This window comes from Dipodomys ordii, unplaced genomic scaffold (assembly GCF_000151885.1).
Source record: "Dipodomys ordii isolate 6190 unplaced genomic scaffold, Dord_2.0 Scaffold5, whole genome shotgun sequence".
NCBI lineage: Eukaryota > Metazoa > Chordata > Mammalia > Rodentia > Heteromyidae > Dipodomys > Dipodomys ordii.
Genome location: NW_012267221.1, coordinates 1873527 through 1892301, shown reverse-complemented (window position 1 = coordinate 1892301; position 18775 = coordinate 1873527). Strand labels below are relative to the sequence as shown.

Genomic DNA, 18775 nt, shown 5'->3' with positions numbered 1-18775 from the left:
AACACAAAGCTGAACTGCCGGCCAAAGAATACAAATACTTAAAAAAACTTTATATACTTCCAAATAATCATCCAAATGCACTGAATTATACTAGGTATGAAGCTCAATGCTGGTTCAACAACAATTTGTGAGAATTTATTTCCTCATGCCGTTGAAAGCAATGGATGTCATCAATGTGATGTACATGGGGCTGTTATCTGTATAACTGACTCTTCTTATGGTTTAAAAATATTTTCTTTCATTTTTCTATAAATTATCTGGTTCCTTGCATTGCTTGGGTTACTAATCAATTACCTTTTCCTCCTTGGTTTACAGGTGGTCTTTTTCTAGTATAGGGTCAATTATTTACATGTACTTTTATAGAAAGTATTTTCTGCTAGTTGGTACTTTAACTTCATTTATAATATTTTTGATCAACCAGGCATGGTAGTACCTGTCTATAATCCCAGCTACTTGGGAAGCAGAGATAGGAGGATCAGTGAAGTCAGCTAGGGGAAAGGTAGCAAAAGACTCTATCTAAAAAAAAGAAAAAGGACTGGGGCACACAGTATTTGCCAAACAAGTGCAAGGCTCTAAATTCAATCCCCAAGTATCACCATCACCCAAACAGAAAACCTTTGAAAGTTACAGAGATTAAAATTTTTATGCCTGCTACTTGTTTTACTATTCACTTCTTGGTTTGTTTCACTACCCACTATAGATCTAGATCTCTCTCTCTAGTAATTTCAGAACACAGTAGGCCAGGGCAAGAGAAATACAAAATTAAAGCCAGTCTGGGCTACATAGTAAGTCTCTGTATCAAAAAGAGGGTACATATATATTTAAAATCTTCTATATTTTCTCCTTATCTTTATTTAATGTTCCCCTTTCATCTCACTCTGTAATATATCAGAAATTCATTCACTTTGTGGAACTAAGAGAAGACCATGAGGCTAAGCCAGGGAGGGCGGGGGAGGATGGCGCTGAAGAGGGTTTAGTGGGTCTTAATCATAAGATCCATGTGAAACACAAAAGGGTTCCAGAGGCTAACACTAGCTCTTACAGCTGCAAGCGATCACTGTTTCTGACAAAATAAAAGTAACTTCACTTGAAAGAAGGATGTTTAATAATACCCAGTATTATGGAAAAATAGTGGTGCATAGAGATAAAAAACCATATAACCTATATTCATCACCCCTTTCCCTCATTTACATTTTTAAATAAACCGAGACATTATTTGCTACTAAAGTCACCTACAGAAGGAGAGTACCTGAAAGTTCTGAAACAGACAAGCCATAGGATTATTGTTAGCCGGGCAGGGGATTGCAGACTGTCCTTGGAAGGCTTGAAGACTCTGGTAGCCCTGGAGAAGTTGCTGCTGTTGCTGACTTGGAGGAAACATCGGATTGTTGTTTAACAGTGACTGTAGATGACTCAGCTGATGGTTATTCAAAGTATTGTTTATCGATGACATATCACCTATAGTTTGAAAAACATAAAAGCATGTCAATGCGATTCTTCCATGATTCTATGCCTACCTGAAACAAAAGCTAACAGCTAAACTTTAATGGGCAATTTCTTTCTTTGTCAAAGTAGTAAGTAGTAAGGAAAGAGTACCTTTATTAGTTTTATCTCACCTAATTAGCTTTTAAGTTACTGAGATTTTGCTCTATTAGTTGAACCTTATGCATTAGCAACCTTAGTTGCTCATTAGTTGAATCTTATGCATTAAGGTTCAGTAACATAGGATTCCTTGCATTAATTTTTTATTAGCATATTTTTATTAGAAGGTCAATGTGGAAAATTGAGATTTGTCCTAAAATGTTTTATCAATTATATGTATTTCTCAAGTCTTATTTATAGAATTTCATTGTTAAAACACAATAATGAATAAATACCACCAAGTGAAATTACAAATTTAGTTTAGAAATGTATATTTTGTTCGGGAGTAAAAGGTTGGTCATCTAAAATTAAAATTTAAAAACAACTAATAATATCAAGGAATTCATTGACATAGTCATTAAAACATTAATTTAATAACATTAGTGAATAGCATTAATAAATAATTTGTATGTAAAATTCAAAATGGGAAATTACTGAAATTATTTTAACTATAACAGTACTTACTTTGAAGACAATAGAGATTGTCTTATAACTTGAGATATATAAATCTGTAGTTTTTAAAGGTTATTTTACTAAAATGAGTTCCAAACAAGACAAAACTAATTGTGGCATACTATAAAGGTATCCATAAATGTAGGAACATAAATAAGTAAAAGAGTTTACATATTGAAGATGCCCTTGAAAAGCATCATGAACATTTATTTCAATTTCCAGTCTTTTTTTATGGATAGCATCTCTAAACATTATATTCTAGCTTATACCGCATCAGCTAATGTACTTGACGTTATATTCTAACATTTTTTGTGATAGAATAATGCATATAAATGACTTTTTTTAAAGGTACAGAGGTCTGAAAAATTAATTCTGATTGAGGATATCTAGCAGCAGGCAGAGGGACTTTGTCCTTGAATGTGTATGGATTTTAGGTTTGAGTGATTTTTTTTGCCTTGTTTCTTGCTTTTCTGGTTAAGTATTTAATTTTGTTTATTTAGGATTCACCTGGAAAATACATCTTCAAACTATTTCCATCCACAGTGCAGCTGCTCATACTAACCCTGTGATGCCACACTAACTAAAAGTGAGATGTAAGTTATTTTAAAGATGTACCTGTGCTTTATTTATTTTTTTTGGAAAAGAATACTTGGTTTAAAAGATGAGGGGTAGGCTAGATTTAAGTGGCATCAGAATTAGGAGATAAGAGAAAGCAGATTAAAATGGCATTTAGTATTGCTAGAACAGGGGAAAAAGGAAAAAGTCATTTTCATGTTTGTTTAACTATGGTTTTGTGTGGGTGGTGTTATTTTTTAGTTCCTTAAGCAAGCTGTGACATAACAAAAACATTTTTTTAAAAAAATAGTGTGACAAAATGGAGTTTTTAAAAAGGAGAAAATAGAATTAGAAAAACGTTTCTTTTTTAAAAAAAATTGTGAAAAAATTTAACTTACCAAGCAGACTTGTCCCCAGTAGAGGGTTAAGTAGCTGTGGCACCACAGAGTTACTGTTGAGTTTAGCTGGCCCAGGTGGATTCCCAGCATTATTAGATATATTCAGCAATGTTTCTGCCATTGACACCACTGCTGTCCCACCAAGTGTTGAGACAGTCAGTGCTGCCACTGCTGATGATGTAGTGGTTGTGGTAGTGGTTGCCTGGGAGGAGGTTGCTATGGAAACCTCTGGATGATTAGCGGTGTTGGCCGATGCCGAGTTCAGGACACCTCCCAACAGCTGGGGATTCAAGGCCATTAATCCTGAGGCCCCAGTGACAGCTGGGAGGAACAGGGGATTAAAAGTAGTGTCACTGCTTGTAAAGCTTGGTAAAGGATTCCCCAGGGGGTTGGTTAAAAGGGTCTCAGCTCTGCTGTTGTCTGACTGATTGCTTGGCAAATGGTCTGGTGGGGCTGTCATCTGTGTTAATGAGGGTAAAGGGGTATTTTGTTGTTGCAAAAGATCTGAGATGGTCAGATTGAAAGATGGCAGGGGAAGCATGGCAGCTGCTTGGGCTTGGTTCTGAAGCAGGGCTGCTAAAAGTTGAAAGTGAACAGGCTGCAATACCTGCCCATCCATGTCACCGGAGAGAAAAGCTAAAGCAGCGTTTACATTCGGGTTGAGAAAACCTAAAGGGTGGAGGTTGATCTCAGACTTGCCTTCTCCTGCTGAAGGCTGGAGGATATTTAATAGATTCTGGTTTAGGAGATGCTGTTGATTCACTGGCAAAGAGATAGGTAGAGAACTGAGGAGGCTGGGGTTCAAGGGGTGTGGAAGATGGTTGTTTGAAGTGCTGTTGGATGGAAAATGAAGTGCGTGCTCCTGGCCAACAAAAGGAAAATCACTCCCAAGAGGCAGCTGACTCGGCAGTGGGTTTCCAGTTGCAGTGGTGACTATGACTCCATCTTGGAGAACAGATGTTGTCTTTGTAATGGCAGGATGGTTGGTGCCTGCTATGGCTATGGAGGACGATGGGCCGGAACTTCCTAAAATTTAAAAAAAAAGAAGAGGGAGAAACCCAGTTATAAATTATAGACATTAAGACATAGTTTAATTTATTTCTTACATGTTACATCCATTGACTATAAATGGATTAATTGTACCAGAGATGATAATGGGATTTAACATACTTTGAAAATAAACATATTGAGAAGGGTTGGTACATTAAAAAATAGCTGTTGTTGAATATCAAATGGTTTGTTTTTCATAACTAACAAGGTAAAGATGGGAGAATCTGTTGTAGATTATTCAACTGGATAGATGAAAGTAACAGGAAAAAAAAGCCCAGAAACCGACAGACTGCTGAACTCTATCAGCCTTTTAGAGAACTAATACCTCTTCAAAATGTTTCATAACCTAGAAAGGAAAGTAGCACTACCAACTCATTTTACTAAGCAAGTTATTACCTAATCTTTAAACTGGCTAAACACACACACACACACACACACACACACACACACACACAAGAAAATGATGAACTACTCTCCTTGATGAACATGGATTTAAATATCTTAAATAAAAATACTTAGAAACCAGATCCAACACACATTAAAAAGACCATTCACTCTTATCAAGTTGATTTTATTCCAGTGATGCAAAGATGACCCAACATACTCAAATCAATGAATGCAATACAACATATGAATAGAATCAAATATAAAATTCAGATGATCATCTCAACAGATACAGGGAAAAAAACCCTTTAAGAACAATCCACCTCTTTTAATGATGAAAGTCCTGAAGCACCCAAAACACAAGAATCAAATCTCAACATCACAATGACTATATAAAAAAAAAACCCAACCAAACAACAACAAAAAACAGTAGCTAATATTACACGAAAACCCGAAAGCAGTCCCTCTAAAATCAGAAATGAGTCAAGGCTATCCATTCTCTCCCCTCTTACTTAATATATTGCTTCAATTCCTAGCTAGTAAGGCAAGGAAAAGAAAAGGAATACAAATAGAAAAACAACATGTCAAATTATCCCTATTTGTAGATGATATAACCCTATACTTATAAGTTCCCAATAGCTCCATCAATAAACTTCTTAGGTCTGACAAACACTGTCAGTGAATTAGCAGGTTACCAAAAAAATTAAAAAAATCATTAGTTTGCCAATAAACCAATAATGAACACGCTGAGAGTAAAATGAGGAAAATTATTCCATTCAATAGTCTAAAACACCCATTTCAGAATAAACCTGAAAAATAAGGTACAGGACCCCTATAATGAAAATTATAAGACACTGAAAAAAAAACTGAAGACAAGATGAAGAGACCTTGTATATTCATGGTTTTGCAGAATTAATATCGTGAAAATGGACATATGACTGAAAACAATCTATAGATTCAATGCAATCTCCATCAAAATTCCAAGGAAATTCTTCATAGAAATAGAGCAAAACTTACTCCAACGATTATATAAAAGCACAGTAGCCAAAGCATAGCCAAGGCAATCCTTAGAAAAAAGTCATACTACAGACATCATAATGTTTGAGTTTAAATCATATTGGAGCCATAGTAACAAAGCAACACAGTACTGACACCAAAACAGAAATGTAGACCAATGGAACAGAACAGAGGACCCCAGAACTAAATGCCAGCAACTACAGCCACCTGATTTTTTTTTTACAAAGATGCTAAAAATATCTATTGCAGAAAAGACAACTTATACAATGTTGGGAAAAATGAGTAGCCATATGTAAAAGACTGGAAGTATATTCCCATCTCTCAACCTGCACAAATATTAATTCAAGATAGTTGAAAAAACAGTGTAAGGCCTGACACTGTGAAACTACTTGAGGAAAATGGGGGAAAGAAACACTTCAAGATAAAGGATGTCCATAGCTCAGAAAACAAGTGCAAGAATCGACAAATGGGATTGCATTAAATTAAAAATTTTCTGAACAGAATTTACAGAAGTGAAGAGATAGTCTTCAAAAAGGAGGATATTTTTGTCACTATTCACTTGACTAGGGATTAGTATCAAAGATTATATAAAGAACAAAAAAATGAAAACCCCTAAATAATCCAGTTAAAAAAGGACAAATCCATTGAACACACAGTTCTTAAAAGAATTACAAATGGCTAATAAACACATGAAAAAAAGTTCAACAGGTTTCAGGATCAAAGAAATGTAAATGAAGCTACATTGAGCCAGTTACTGCTGGCTCACCCCTGTAATTCTAGCTATGCAGGAGGCTAAGATCTGAGGATCCTAGTTGGAAGCCAGCCTAGGCAGAAAAATCCACAAGACTCTTATCTCCAATTAACCACCAAAAAGTTAGAAGTGGAAGTGTGTGTCAAGTGTTCAAGCACCATTCTTGAGCAAAAAAGCCAAGCAAGACACAAGGCCGAGAGCTCAATCCTCACTTCCTCAGTATGGACACTAAACAATAAACAAACTACCGTGATTCAGTAACCCATTTACAAAGGCTATCATTAAGAAAGCAAACAACAGCAAAACCTCCTCATACTACAAATGTACATTAAGTTAAAATTAAATTTTAAAAAGCAAACAACAAATGCTTGCAAGTATGTTTGGAGGGAAGAAATCCTTATATATTGCTAGTAGAAATGCAGATGTTGGTTGAATAGTGCAGTCATTTACAGAAGAATTATAGAAGCCCATATAGAATTATAGAATTATATAGAAGCCTGTATGGAGATTTTCCACAAAACTAAAAATAGAACTTCCTGTCATATCATTCCTGGATATGCACTTGAATAAATCAGACAGCATACAATAGAGACATCTGCCACACCTATTTTTACTGAAGCTCTATTCACAATAACCAAATTATAAAATCAGTCTAGGCCCATTACTGAATAAAAGAACAAAAACAATATGGTATATATACAGAATGTTGAAAAAAAGAATAAAAAGAATGTGGTATATAAACAAAATGAAGTATTTCTACTCATGAAAGAAATGAGATCATGTTCCATCAATTTTTTGGAGCTAGAAATGACCATTTTAGAAAAAATAAATCAATTTCAGAAAGACAAATACTTAGCATTTTCTTTCATTTGAAATTTAGATTTTAAAAAGTCATAAAAGTCATTGGAGGACTATTTGTGAAGAGGAATGAAGCTAGCAGGATGGGAGAGGATGATGAGAAGGAAATGACCAAAATAACATTTTACACTCCACAGTGAAACCCATTATTTTGTATAATTACTATATGTTAATAAGGCAACAAAGCTTCATTTTCTCAACATACATTTTTCATTTAAAATGCTTTTTTTTTTGCTATTTCTAACCTTGCTTTTAATGAGCAAAAGTTCCCTCAAATCTAGAATGTGAATAAAAGCATAACTAGAAAATAAAAGACAGTTATTATGGTAACTATTCATATTTTAGCATATAACATTCTGGATGTATTTACATATCCAGATATACATGTATAATCATATTATCACATACATTTTGAATAAAGTAGAATCATGTTATAATGATATTTTAGTTTTCTCATTTGTGAATACACTGTGAATATCATTCATGTTAACTCATATATAGCTATACAATCATTTTACAGTATCATGCATTATTATGCCATAGTATAATCATGAACATTTTTCAATCTTTTACTATTATAGGTAGCATTATGATATTATTGATGTATCTTGCTATTTTCCCCAATTACTTTCTAAGGAGCAATTGTTGTAAAAGGACTGCCTGGGACCAAAAGGTTTCTATATTTTGAAAGCTCTGAATATTTATTTTCAAGCTACCTTTTAGTGAAGTAGATCAATAAACCTTCTATTTACATTTCTATAGTGTGTGACAGTGTTCATCTCTCACCAACACTCTATTTGTCATTTCTTTTAATAGTGAAGAAAATAGCGATTAATAATTTCTGTCATTCTAATAAAGATACTTTGTACTTAGGATTCCTTAAATTAGATCAGCCTTTAAAATAGCATCCTTTTCGCAGGTATTATGCTTCAAATAAAAATTCAGAGAATTTCATATTTAAATATGTGAGATTTCTGTTATTATTTATAATTGTACTGTGTTTCTTAACTCAAGCTACACAATAGAATCTTCTGGAGAAAAACAAAGAAAAAGCCAGCAAACCTCAAATGAACCAATACGTGGGTCCTACCTAACCTAAATTAAGTTCTCTCTTTGGGACAGTCCAGAAAATAGCAGTCTTTGAAATCTATGCTGTGATCCAGATGTCCAAAGGGTGGATGAGGGAGGGAAGGTAAAAATCATATTTGATTGAAGAACTTAATTTTCTTTTTAAAAGAAGTCTCCTTAAAAGTGGTACATTATTTCATGTAATACATGAGTTTGACAAATACCTTGCAAGTATCTTTTCAACTATAATTTTATTTTAAGCATGCAAGCATATGTAAACATGTTTTAAATATGTGTGTTTAAAGTAACAGATATAAATGTTTAAAATGACTACCAATGTCACCAAAGATCAGAAATAATTGGTGCCATCAAAATAAACCTTAAATTCGATCAAAGTAGCATTAAGCCTCACCCAAATATACAGGAATGTTTCCATAGTACTAACTGCAGTGCTAAAACACTATGATGCTGGTCTTGTCATCACCTGATAGCACAGTACTTTTCCCTTCTTGATATACACACTTTAAAATTCAATTTTTAACTGCGTTGTATATGAATTGACCATATTTATCAAACCATTTTGATGAAAATTTGACATTTGTTTTGACTTTCCATTATTTTGTATATAACAGAAATGTACATCTTTCTACATATACTTTGCTGCCATTGTTTTTTCTTTAGGGTTTATGGAACTGGGAATTGAACCCAGGGCCTTATCACTTACTAGTCAAGCAATGTATCATTAAGCTATATTCCAGTCCTTTTTATTTTATTTTGAGACAAGGTCTAACTGCTTTTGCTGCTTTCAAACTTGTGATTTTTCTGCCTTAGTTTCTTCATCCATGAATCACCAGGCCCAGATAACATAGAGTTATGTTTTGTTTTGCTTTTGTGTGTGTGTGTGTGTGTGTGTGTGTGTGTTTTGGAAAATAAACCAAGGTGTCAAGGTGTTCTTAGAAAATAATTAGATCATTGACATGCTTATTGTGAGAATAGAAAACAAGCAAAAAGTTTGTAAGGTGTAAAAATAAAGGAGTTCTTATCATTTTTACTGCTATTACTAGTCAGGTAGGAGTGCTGACATTAGTGGAAGTGCTGTGTAACAGTGGTAAGTACAAATAAGCACGGACAACATATCTTTCTGAAAAATCTCTCTAGCAAAGATTTATAGTTTTTCCCATCTGTCATAGTTGGCTCTAAGAAAATCTTTCAGTATTTTATTTAAAGAATGAGGGTAAAACAACCTTCTTTGAAAATATATAAATATTTATGAAATATTATCATGAAATAATGACTATGTTCACAGAGATTAGGGTAGGAGGACATACCAAATGCTGATGTAGGCATATGGTATACAATTCTTTAAATATTAATTCAGATTTTTTCAGAAAACAATCAACACCTTAAATATTTCATTGCTTCTTAAATTTTGCTGCTATTTCCATACAAGGTCTAGTGCATTATTTGTATTTGAATCCAATCTTTTAGAATGAGCCAGTAAAAAGTCTTATTTACTAGCAATCACTGTCTATTTTTTTCTGCCTGCTAAATAATAATGACATATTTAAATGTAGAGATCATCATTTCTCTGACCATAAGCAGAGCACATTTTCAAAATACTCTAGGGTGCATACACTCTCTCTCTCTCTCTCTCTCTCTCACACACACACACACACACACACACACACACAAACACATATGGCAAAGCTTTGTAGATGAAAGTTTTCCTTAGCGGTTATTTTTTTTAATCTTTAATTTGCACCTGACAAGTAAGTTGTCATTTGAGGTTAACATTATTTAAAAAGCCCTCTATCTAAGCATTCTTGGGGAATCTCAATGTGCATTTGTGTCTTACAAACAAGAAAGGTGGTTATTATAAGCATTTGTACAAGTAATATAAAGATCATGTGGCTGAAGACATACTTATTATTTTCTTTAGTTTTCAAGACAACAATTAGGTATACTGGCTGGACAAAAGGGTAGAAATCTGATACAAGTAAAAAAAAATCCTAGTTTTTCCTCTTTAGGAATTCAGTTTACCTATAGTAACAACACAGAAATCTTGTCATTCTTTTTCTTTTCCCAAGTATATATTTACTGAGATGATTATAACTAGAAAAATTTAAGTCTCTTTGTACATTAGCTCCTGTTAACTGTAATGCAATATGCTAAGTTATAACAGCTAAATGTAACACAGGGACGATTATAAAGCCTAGGGTGTCAAAGAAAACTACCAAAGTGGTAACATTTGATTTAGCATTTGAGAGCTGGAGTTTAAAGTGCTTCTAAATAGAAGCACAATAATTTTTCAAAATAAAAGGAGATAAGGTGGATGAAGTACAACAAAGAGTCGTGTTTCCCCAAAACAAAGAAAAAGTGAGGAATCTCTGACCATGGTTGAACCTGCTGTTATGGACAGTAAAAAAAAAAAAAATTGAAGGCATTCTTCTAAACCATTAAAGGTAGGAGTCATTTATTTCCTTGTGTATTTCCAAGCCCTAACACAGCATTTGACATAGTTGGAATTCAAAGTGTTTGTTGGTTGAATAAATCTATTGAGATAATACAACTTAAACTGCTAGAAATTAGATAATTGGATGCCATGCATGTGGTAGTGTACATGGAGAAAGTGAAAATGGACTCTCCAGTGTACTGGTCCACTGCCAAGAGACATGAGAAAAGAGATGACTAGAAGATGACAAGTTACTTTAGAGGGCTCCCAAGGAGTCAAGAATTTAAATCATAGAGGAGGTCTGCCCCCAAAGTACTTTGAGTTCTTGGAGTTATTCAAGGAGGAACCTAAATTAGTGTGTATTTTTATAAATGGAGGGAAATTTAGAGATTGCTTTTTTTCTGAACCACTCAGCCTCAAATAGGCATTATCTGGAGAATATATTTTATAGTTCTGTATAAAAACCTTATGTTCTGTTGAAGCCTGTGGGAAATGTTTTGTATGTTAAAGCAGTGTTTCATTTAGTTTAGTTTTTCAGCCAAGATGTTTTGTATTTAATCTAATGGCAAGGGCAGTTGTTATGAGTTTTTTTTAATAAAGTAAATAATGCATTAAACATTTAGTGGTTAAATTATCAAAAGCTGGCTGATATTCTGGAACAAGTTAGTAAATTGAAGTTAGAAAAATGATCATTTTACAAAAGATACCATAAGCAACTTTTTTTTTTTTTTTACTGGCAGTTGGAGCAAAGACTGGAAAGTCTTCCCCAATAAGCTAAGCTGGTACAAGACCACAAGCTGTGAGCCCTGAAGATGTAGGTAGTTGAGCTGAATCTGATGAAGAAAAAAATGGGTGCCTTTTTCCTTGGAACAGACTAGACACCAAGAGTATTCTGTTCACATTCATAATTTGCATATGTGCATGTGTGTGGATACACATGGGTGGGCATACAGAAATAGCAGTTATAAATGGATATTTAAAGGATACTTCCCTAATTCCTAATATTACTAATTCTTGAGATGTTTTATTTGCTTCACTTTTAGAATTGGTTTTTAAAACAAAGTTAACATAGAAATTGCCTATATTTAGTTTTCTTTTCCCTATTTGTCAATGTGCTCTGTAAAAGTTACTGTATTAGGGGCTGGGAAGGTGGCACAGTGGTAGAATGCTTGCTGTGCATGCATGAGGCCCTTGGTTCAATTCCTCAGCACCACATAAGCAGAAAAAGCTGGAAGTGGCGCTGTGGCTCAAGTGTTAGAGTGCTAGCCTTGAGCTGAAGAGCTGAGGGACTCTGAGCCCAGTTCAGCCCTACAACCAACAAACCAAATACTGATTTTTATCCATAAAATTCAAGAACCTAAGCAGTGAATACTGTAGAAGGTATTCCTTCACCACAGGACCTTTATAATTTGTTTTCTAAGTGTACTTTTATTGCCAACAGGATCAATGGTAACCTTTAGTAAAAATGCTTTCAGAGAACAGAAAATATAATCTTATTCAGATATAAAAAATTTCATCTGTATTTAAGACTAATTTCTAATGGTGACAATAATAATAAATTGAAAGATAACTTTTATGAGGTCTGTCTTCCAATAAGAGCTTTACTAAAGAGCACAGTAATGTGTTTTATAGAAACATGTTAGCCTCTTTTTTTCTCTGAATTCTGATATAAATTCCTAGCAGTCTTCCAAAGGCAATAGCAGGACATAGAGTACACTGATTCTTTGTTTTTTTCATAAGGGAAGGAGAAGACGACTCCAAACCAAAACATGTAGGAGAGGGTAGAGAAGATGGGGAAAGAGCAATGGCAGGATCACACAAGTGCTGTCTGCACTCAGTATGAGTGGGAGAAGGAAAGTGGAAAAGATGCCACTTAGATCCCAGAGTATAGTATATGTGTAGCTATGACGATGAGGGTCAGTCTTGTCAGTGTTAGCACAATCATAAGGCCTCTGTTAAGTCATAAACTTTTTTTTGTATTTATTTATTTGAGCAAACTCAGGGTGTTGTGAATGCCAGCTAAGGTCTTATTCACTGAGTTCCACCTTCAGCCTGTTTCCTTTCTTGACACATAAAATTGCTTTGCAACTTGCTGGAATTAATTTAAAAATGCTGAAAAATTCACAGTTAAAAAATAATGGTACAAAGGGATTTTACAAAGGCATTTAATGTACTTTGATCAAATTCACCCATTCTAAAGCAAACATCTCTTTTATCACATAAAATATTTATTTTGAGGGGGTATAAATTGAGAAGGGTTAAATAAGACTCTTGCTTGACAGCTAAATGCTTCATCAGTATCTCTATTTGAAGTTTTACCTTATTGTTTAATGAGCAGAAAATGTTTTTAATAAATTTTGTCAACTTTGCATCCTTCTATGTATTGTACCCTGTGGTACCTGCAATGCTTAAGAGTCCATTAGATGTTCAATAAACGTTCAATTACCTCAATTACTATTCTAAAGTAGTACAGAACCAATTTCCAAGTTGTATTTATTTTGATAAATGAAATAGAATAGAAACAAAAGCACAGAGAATACTGCAAGGATTAGATATTATTTTATGGAAACTTTCTGATAACTTATATACATAAGTGCTAGGTCATTTCACAGTATCTGTTACTAAAAAATGAACTAGAATAAATGGGGAGTATAGAATGGGATTGAAAATATCAAAGTACATTGTATCTTCTAAGTACAGTTTCATCAAACTTTTATATTTCAGTGTTAAAAATTCATGACTACTGTGAAACTGTAATGTCAGTTTCTTATTGTGGGAAGAAACAAAAAAAAGTTAAAAACCACAGCTTTAGGTGTTCAGTCTCTGGGGGATGATCGGCGAAGCTGTATTCAGGGACCATATTCATCAGACTATAGTGTGAAAGACATCCCCTAGGAAGCTGTGCAACTAGGAGTCCTGCTCTGGGTATCTGTGCTAAGCACTCACTCCTATACTTGGCCATGGGTAGAACTCTGACTTTCCTTGGTCTAATTCTAAACCCAGAAGTCTCAGCAACATCTTGTGACTCCTGTTGTCTAGTTCTACTTCTTTTTCTTTCTTTCTTTCTTTCTATCTTTCTTTCTCTCTTTCTTTCTCTTTCTCCCCCCCTCCTTTCTTTCTTTTGTTGCTGGAGACTGGGATTCAAACTTGGTATCTGATTCTCTCATTCACTGGCTAGTGTTCTACCACATGAGTCATGCTTACAACTTCTAGTTATACTTCTAAAGCTATAAAAAGGCAAGCGGTTACTTGGGATTTCCAAATATAACAAAAAGAAAATAATTTTTCCACATTTTGTTTTGCTGTGTTGTTAAATTCCAAGAAGGTCAGAAATTTAATTCAGTGTTACATAAATGAAAATGAAATCCATTTTGATGGTACTGAAGGAATACTGTACTTTTTTTTTTTTTTTTAGCAGTTTTATAAGCCAAATTATCATGGCATTGAGATTACTCCCTACAATCTTGAGTATATTTTGAAACTTCTTAAATGTTTTTGGACCATGTGGTTTTAGTAAATAAGAGCCTAGTTATTGCACTGAAAGATTTCCAGGGACTTTAAAGTGAGCTTAATGTATTGCAATGGAAAAAAATTCTCCCACTTTGCATACTGGGACAATTTATTTGAAAGGTACAAAACAGATCATTGAATAACCAATATATCATGTCACCCTGAGTTGTTAGTCATCTTTGATCACATAGACTCATGTCTGAATTTAACATACTTTCAACTTTTTTTGCACACAAGGAAATGTTAAACCTGAGATATATAAACAAAACAAGCAATATGATCCTGCTATTAGGAGACTTGCTTAAACAATAACACACTATCTGTGGAAAAAAAAAACCTTACAGCAAAGAAATGGCTCATTTTGCAAAAATTCAAGAAAATAGGCATAGAATTTTAATCATACAATCCAAAATTTATATTAGTTCTTTGGTTCAAGAATAAGAACACAGAGAAAATTTTAACCTATAACCATACGCATCAGAATGGGAATAAAATCTAGGCATTTAAAGTTTGGGTGGAAATACTTTCGATAGTAATTATTATTAATTCAGTCATTAATTTCAAGATGCCTCTGTCTTTTTTTTTCTGGTCTACATTAGTCTGTATATGACTAAAAGCTTATGTCTACATAAACTTCCTATACCCTGAGAGGCTAACACATAGTACAATCTGCCCTTGAACTTTTTCATTCCTTAATTTCCTGTACCTGTCCCCACATGTAGGACAGGTAGGAGATGACAATTTCCCTTTATTTTCTTTACTGGCACATTCTGAGAATAAATAAATACATAGAACAAAACTTAACAAAACAAAAAACACCCTGTAGTCTTTTGCCCAAAGTATTCTTTGTGGTTTTTCTTTTTATATACCTACCATTTCAATGGCTGTGCTGAATTTCAGTCAAATCCATTTTGTGCTGAAAGAAAACACTTTCTTTTGCAGTTTAAGAATATGCATATAAATACTCATGACATATATTTATTCAAAGGTTTATTTACATTCTTATTAGTCAATGTATATATTTAAGAGTTAAGGGAAATAAACACTTGCATAATTTTCTCTTCTTTCACACACCCATGCTCTGGTCCCTCAGATTATAGTTTCATGTGCTTCGTAGAATCAATTAAATGTCTTTTATTAGAAAAAAATAGAATATAAAATCATTTTAAAGAAAAAAAAAGGCTGTGTTTGGTTACTTTATCATAGTGAAAGAAGTGTTGTCAAGCATGTTAGCAGAGTAATTGAAATCTTTTTTTTTCTCCTTAAAATTGTAAAAACAATCACAGGGCCAGTGAAAAGGTTATTGTGTGAATGTTGGGCAGGCTAAGGCCACTGGATTATTGGTATAGATGATTTGCTCTGTGGTAAGTTGAGGTGTGCAGTAGCCAAGATGCCTAGAAAGCATGAGCGTTTTGGAAGTTTGCTAGGCAAGGGCACTTGATTTTGGATCCCTTCTTATACCAGAGCACTATAAGACACACACCAGGTACATGCTGAATTTGTCTCTCCTGCAAAATTGAAGGTTTTATTAAAAGTACAGAACTGATGGATTTCTAGAACATTCCTATGTTCAGTGAGCTGAATGTTTGGACTAGGGATTAGGAACTTTGGGGTTTGGTTGCCAGATGCGCCAGAGTACTGCCATTCAACTTGAGGCACATCTCTAAGCATCCTACTATTGGAGACTGAATCTGTTACAGGGAAGCATTAAGCTTAATTTATAATTTAATATTCAAAAAAATGAAGACACTGTACATGTTAGAAGTCTTACAGAAAAGGGAATTTTAAAACACCAAATAGAATGACTAAAAAACCATATTAAGTTTTAGAAACATTTGTTAAGTATTTTGGATCTTTTAGCCAATTTTGGTCACAATCTTTGTCTCCAACTCCTACACTTGATTTGTAGTATGTTTCTCATATAGATTCATACAGAAATCATAGGCAAGCCTAAAAAAATCAGTATGTGGACTAAGAATTCTAAAATAAGTTTTAAAAGCAAATTATCAGCTGAATGAAGCATTTTCAGAGCAAGTCATTTTTCTTGTTCTTTCTTTCCCCACTCCCCCCCTTTTTTTTTGGTTGGTCATGGGGCTTAAACTCAGGGCTGTACCTGAGCTCTTCTTTTTGCTCAAGGTTAGCACTCTACCACTTTCAGCCACAGTACCACTTCTGGTTTTCTGGTGATTAATTATAAATATGAATCTCGTGACTTTCCTGTCTGGGCTGGCTTTGAACCACAATCCTCAGATCTCAAGCCTCCTGAGTAGCTAGGATTGCAGGTGTGAGCCACTGGTGCCTGGAAAGTCATTTTTCTTAATATAATATTTTTTCTTATATTGGGAGATTTGATTTCAGGGACCTGTACTTGCTAAGTTAGGTACTGTTACACTTGGGTCATGATTCCAAACCTTTTGCCCTGGTTATTACTGAAATAATGTTTCATTTTTTTGCCCAAGCCAGCCTGGACCATGATTGTTCTATTTATGCCTCCTGTGTACCTGTGGTGACAGGTGTGAACCACTGTGCTCAGCTTTTTGTTGGATAAGATAGGATCTTTTGATCTTTTTTTGCCTAGGGTTGGCCTCAAATGTGCTTCTCCTCTCCTGATTTTAGCCTCCAGAGTAGCTAGGATTACAGGCATGAGCCACTTGTGCTTGACTTAATGTAATACTTTTGAACTGCTTTTTAGAGAGTACATGAAGGCACTGATTGAGTAGACTAATTGTTGTGTGTTGGCTATCACCAATTGTATATACGCCATGTTGTCTGTTGGCCTCTTTCACTGTTTTCCATGATGTTGACTGAAAAGACATGATAAGAATTTATACATGCATGTCTCAATGATATACTGAAACCAGTGGTATCAGTATGCAAGTGGCTCACACCTGTTATCCTAGCTACTCAGGAGGCAGAGGCTTGAGCACTGAGGTCCCAGTACTGGCGCGCGCGCGCACACACACACACACACACACACACACACACACACACACACACACACGAAACAAAAACAAAAAAAGGATGTTGACATGTCATCCATTAGGAAACTCACTCCTATCTAAGTGAAGTAATAATGGCCTAGGGGGCAGTTCTTTTGTTACTGGACACTTAATCTGAACTATACGCTATGATGCCCAAGTCCGAGGAAAGAATGCACAAATACAACTCCTAACATGCCTTAATATGCTAACATTTTTGAACACTAACTGTTTTAGATGAAAAACTTACACAGTTGAAAATGGAATGTGAAACCAGAAAGACCTGAGTTCATCCTGACTCCATACATTATAGATAACTACCCATTTTACAAATACTACAGGGCACACAATAGGTGCTCAGTGATAGCCATATGCAGTATGTAAAGAATAAATTTGTCTTTCTCCTAATGTTTACTTGTGTGTTAGGAATGCCTAACAAAACTCACAAGGATACCTGTGCTACCATCTGCTGTCTCAGTCTGAGAATAAATGAATAAATGTCAGTGTAACTGGATATTCTGGCCAAGTAATTACATTGACAGTATATTCAGTAGATGCTAATCACTTTATAGCAAAAGGAAATGTGGCATTAAAGACTTTCTCAATATTTACCTCATCAAAAGTTACATTAATTAGTAAATCAACCCATTTTCACAACCAACTGCACATTAGATCTATATACACTAATTAGTGTTTACTTTTATTAGGTCTAATATTTAAAACATTCGTACTGACTTTGATTTTTATCAAGCATATCCTTCCTGTTTGCTTACACATGATTGGTCACATTCATGTCATTCCTAGATATTTATCATGACTCCTTTTAGCTTTTAAATGCTAATGATTTTCTTATATTAATATTTTTAATCCATGTGCTTTGACACTCCATGCACTACTAATCCAGGTCAGATGTTTTACCCTGAAAAATGGAACAAGAAAATGAATGACCAGCTGGGCGCAAGTGGCTCATGCCTGTAATCCTAGCTACTCAGGAGGCTGAGATCTGAGCATCACAGTTCAAAGCCAGCCTGGGCAGGAAAGTCAGTGAGACTCTTATGTCCAATAAACCAATAGAAAACCGGAAGTGGCGCTGTGGCTCAAGTGGTAGAGTGCTCACCTTGAGCTGAAGAGGACCCAAGCCCAGAGTTCAAGCCCCATGACTGACAAAAAAAAAAAAAGAGAAAAAAAAAAGAAGAAGAAAAAAGAAAATGAATGACCAAGACTATAAGGTTCTATGTGCTTGACAATCAGAAAAAAAAGAATATAAGTAAAGTTGCTCTTTCCCATTACAGATGCATCAAAATACAATATTAATAAAACATATACTTTACATATAAATTCAGGCCTGAAATGAAGTAAATTTAGGTAAGGCGTACTCAAAACTATAGGATATGAGACTAACAATGTCTCACCAAAAATGACTGAAGGTAAGCTCAACAAATATAGTACAATTAAAAATAGTCATGGAGTTTATGAAATATTAATCTTCTAAATAAATAAAAATAAATTTTGTATTGGAGGATCTAAAATGGAATTGAATTAGTGAAAAGCTGGAAGCCCCTTATGCATCTTTCAATCATCCTATTAAATATATTAGAAACAAAATTTATAAGATATTTTGAACTAACTATATTGAGAAGGCACTAAATCATTTCAAATA

The 18775-nt window shown here is 34.3% G+C and overlaps 1 protein-coding gene across 1 annotated transcript in view; it reads right to left on the bottom strand.

The window, feature by feature from the left end:
• The window catches only part of Mbd5 (methyl-CpG binding domain protein 5), a 62650-nt gene that overhangs the window by 29121 nt on the left and 14754 nt on the right, over window positions 1-18775 (bottom strand). The window contains exons 5-6 of the mRNA XM_013030859.1: window positions 3048-4073; window positions 1250-1458 (exon numbers count right to left, since the gene is read on the bottom strand). Coding sequence (XP_012886313.1) covers window positions 1250-1458; window positions 3048-4073 — 1235 coding nt within the window. The remainder of the gene's footprint in view (window positions 1-1249; window positions 1459-3047; window positions 4074-18775) is intronic.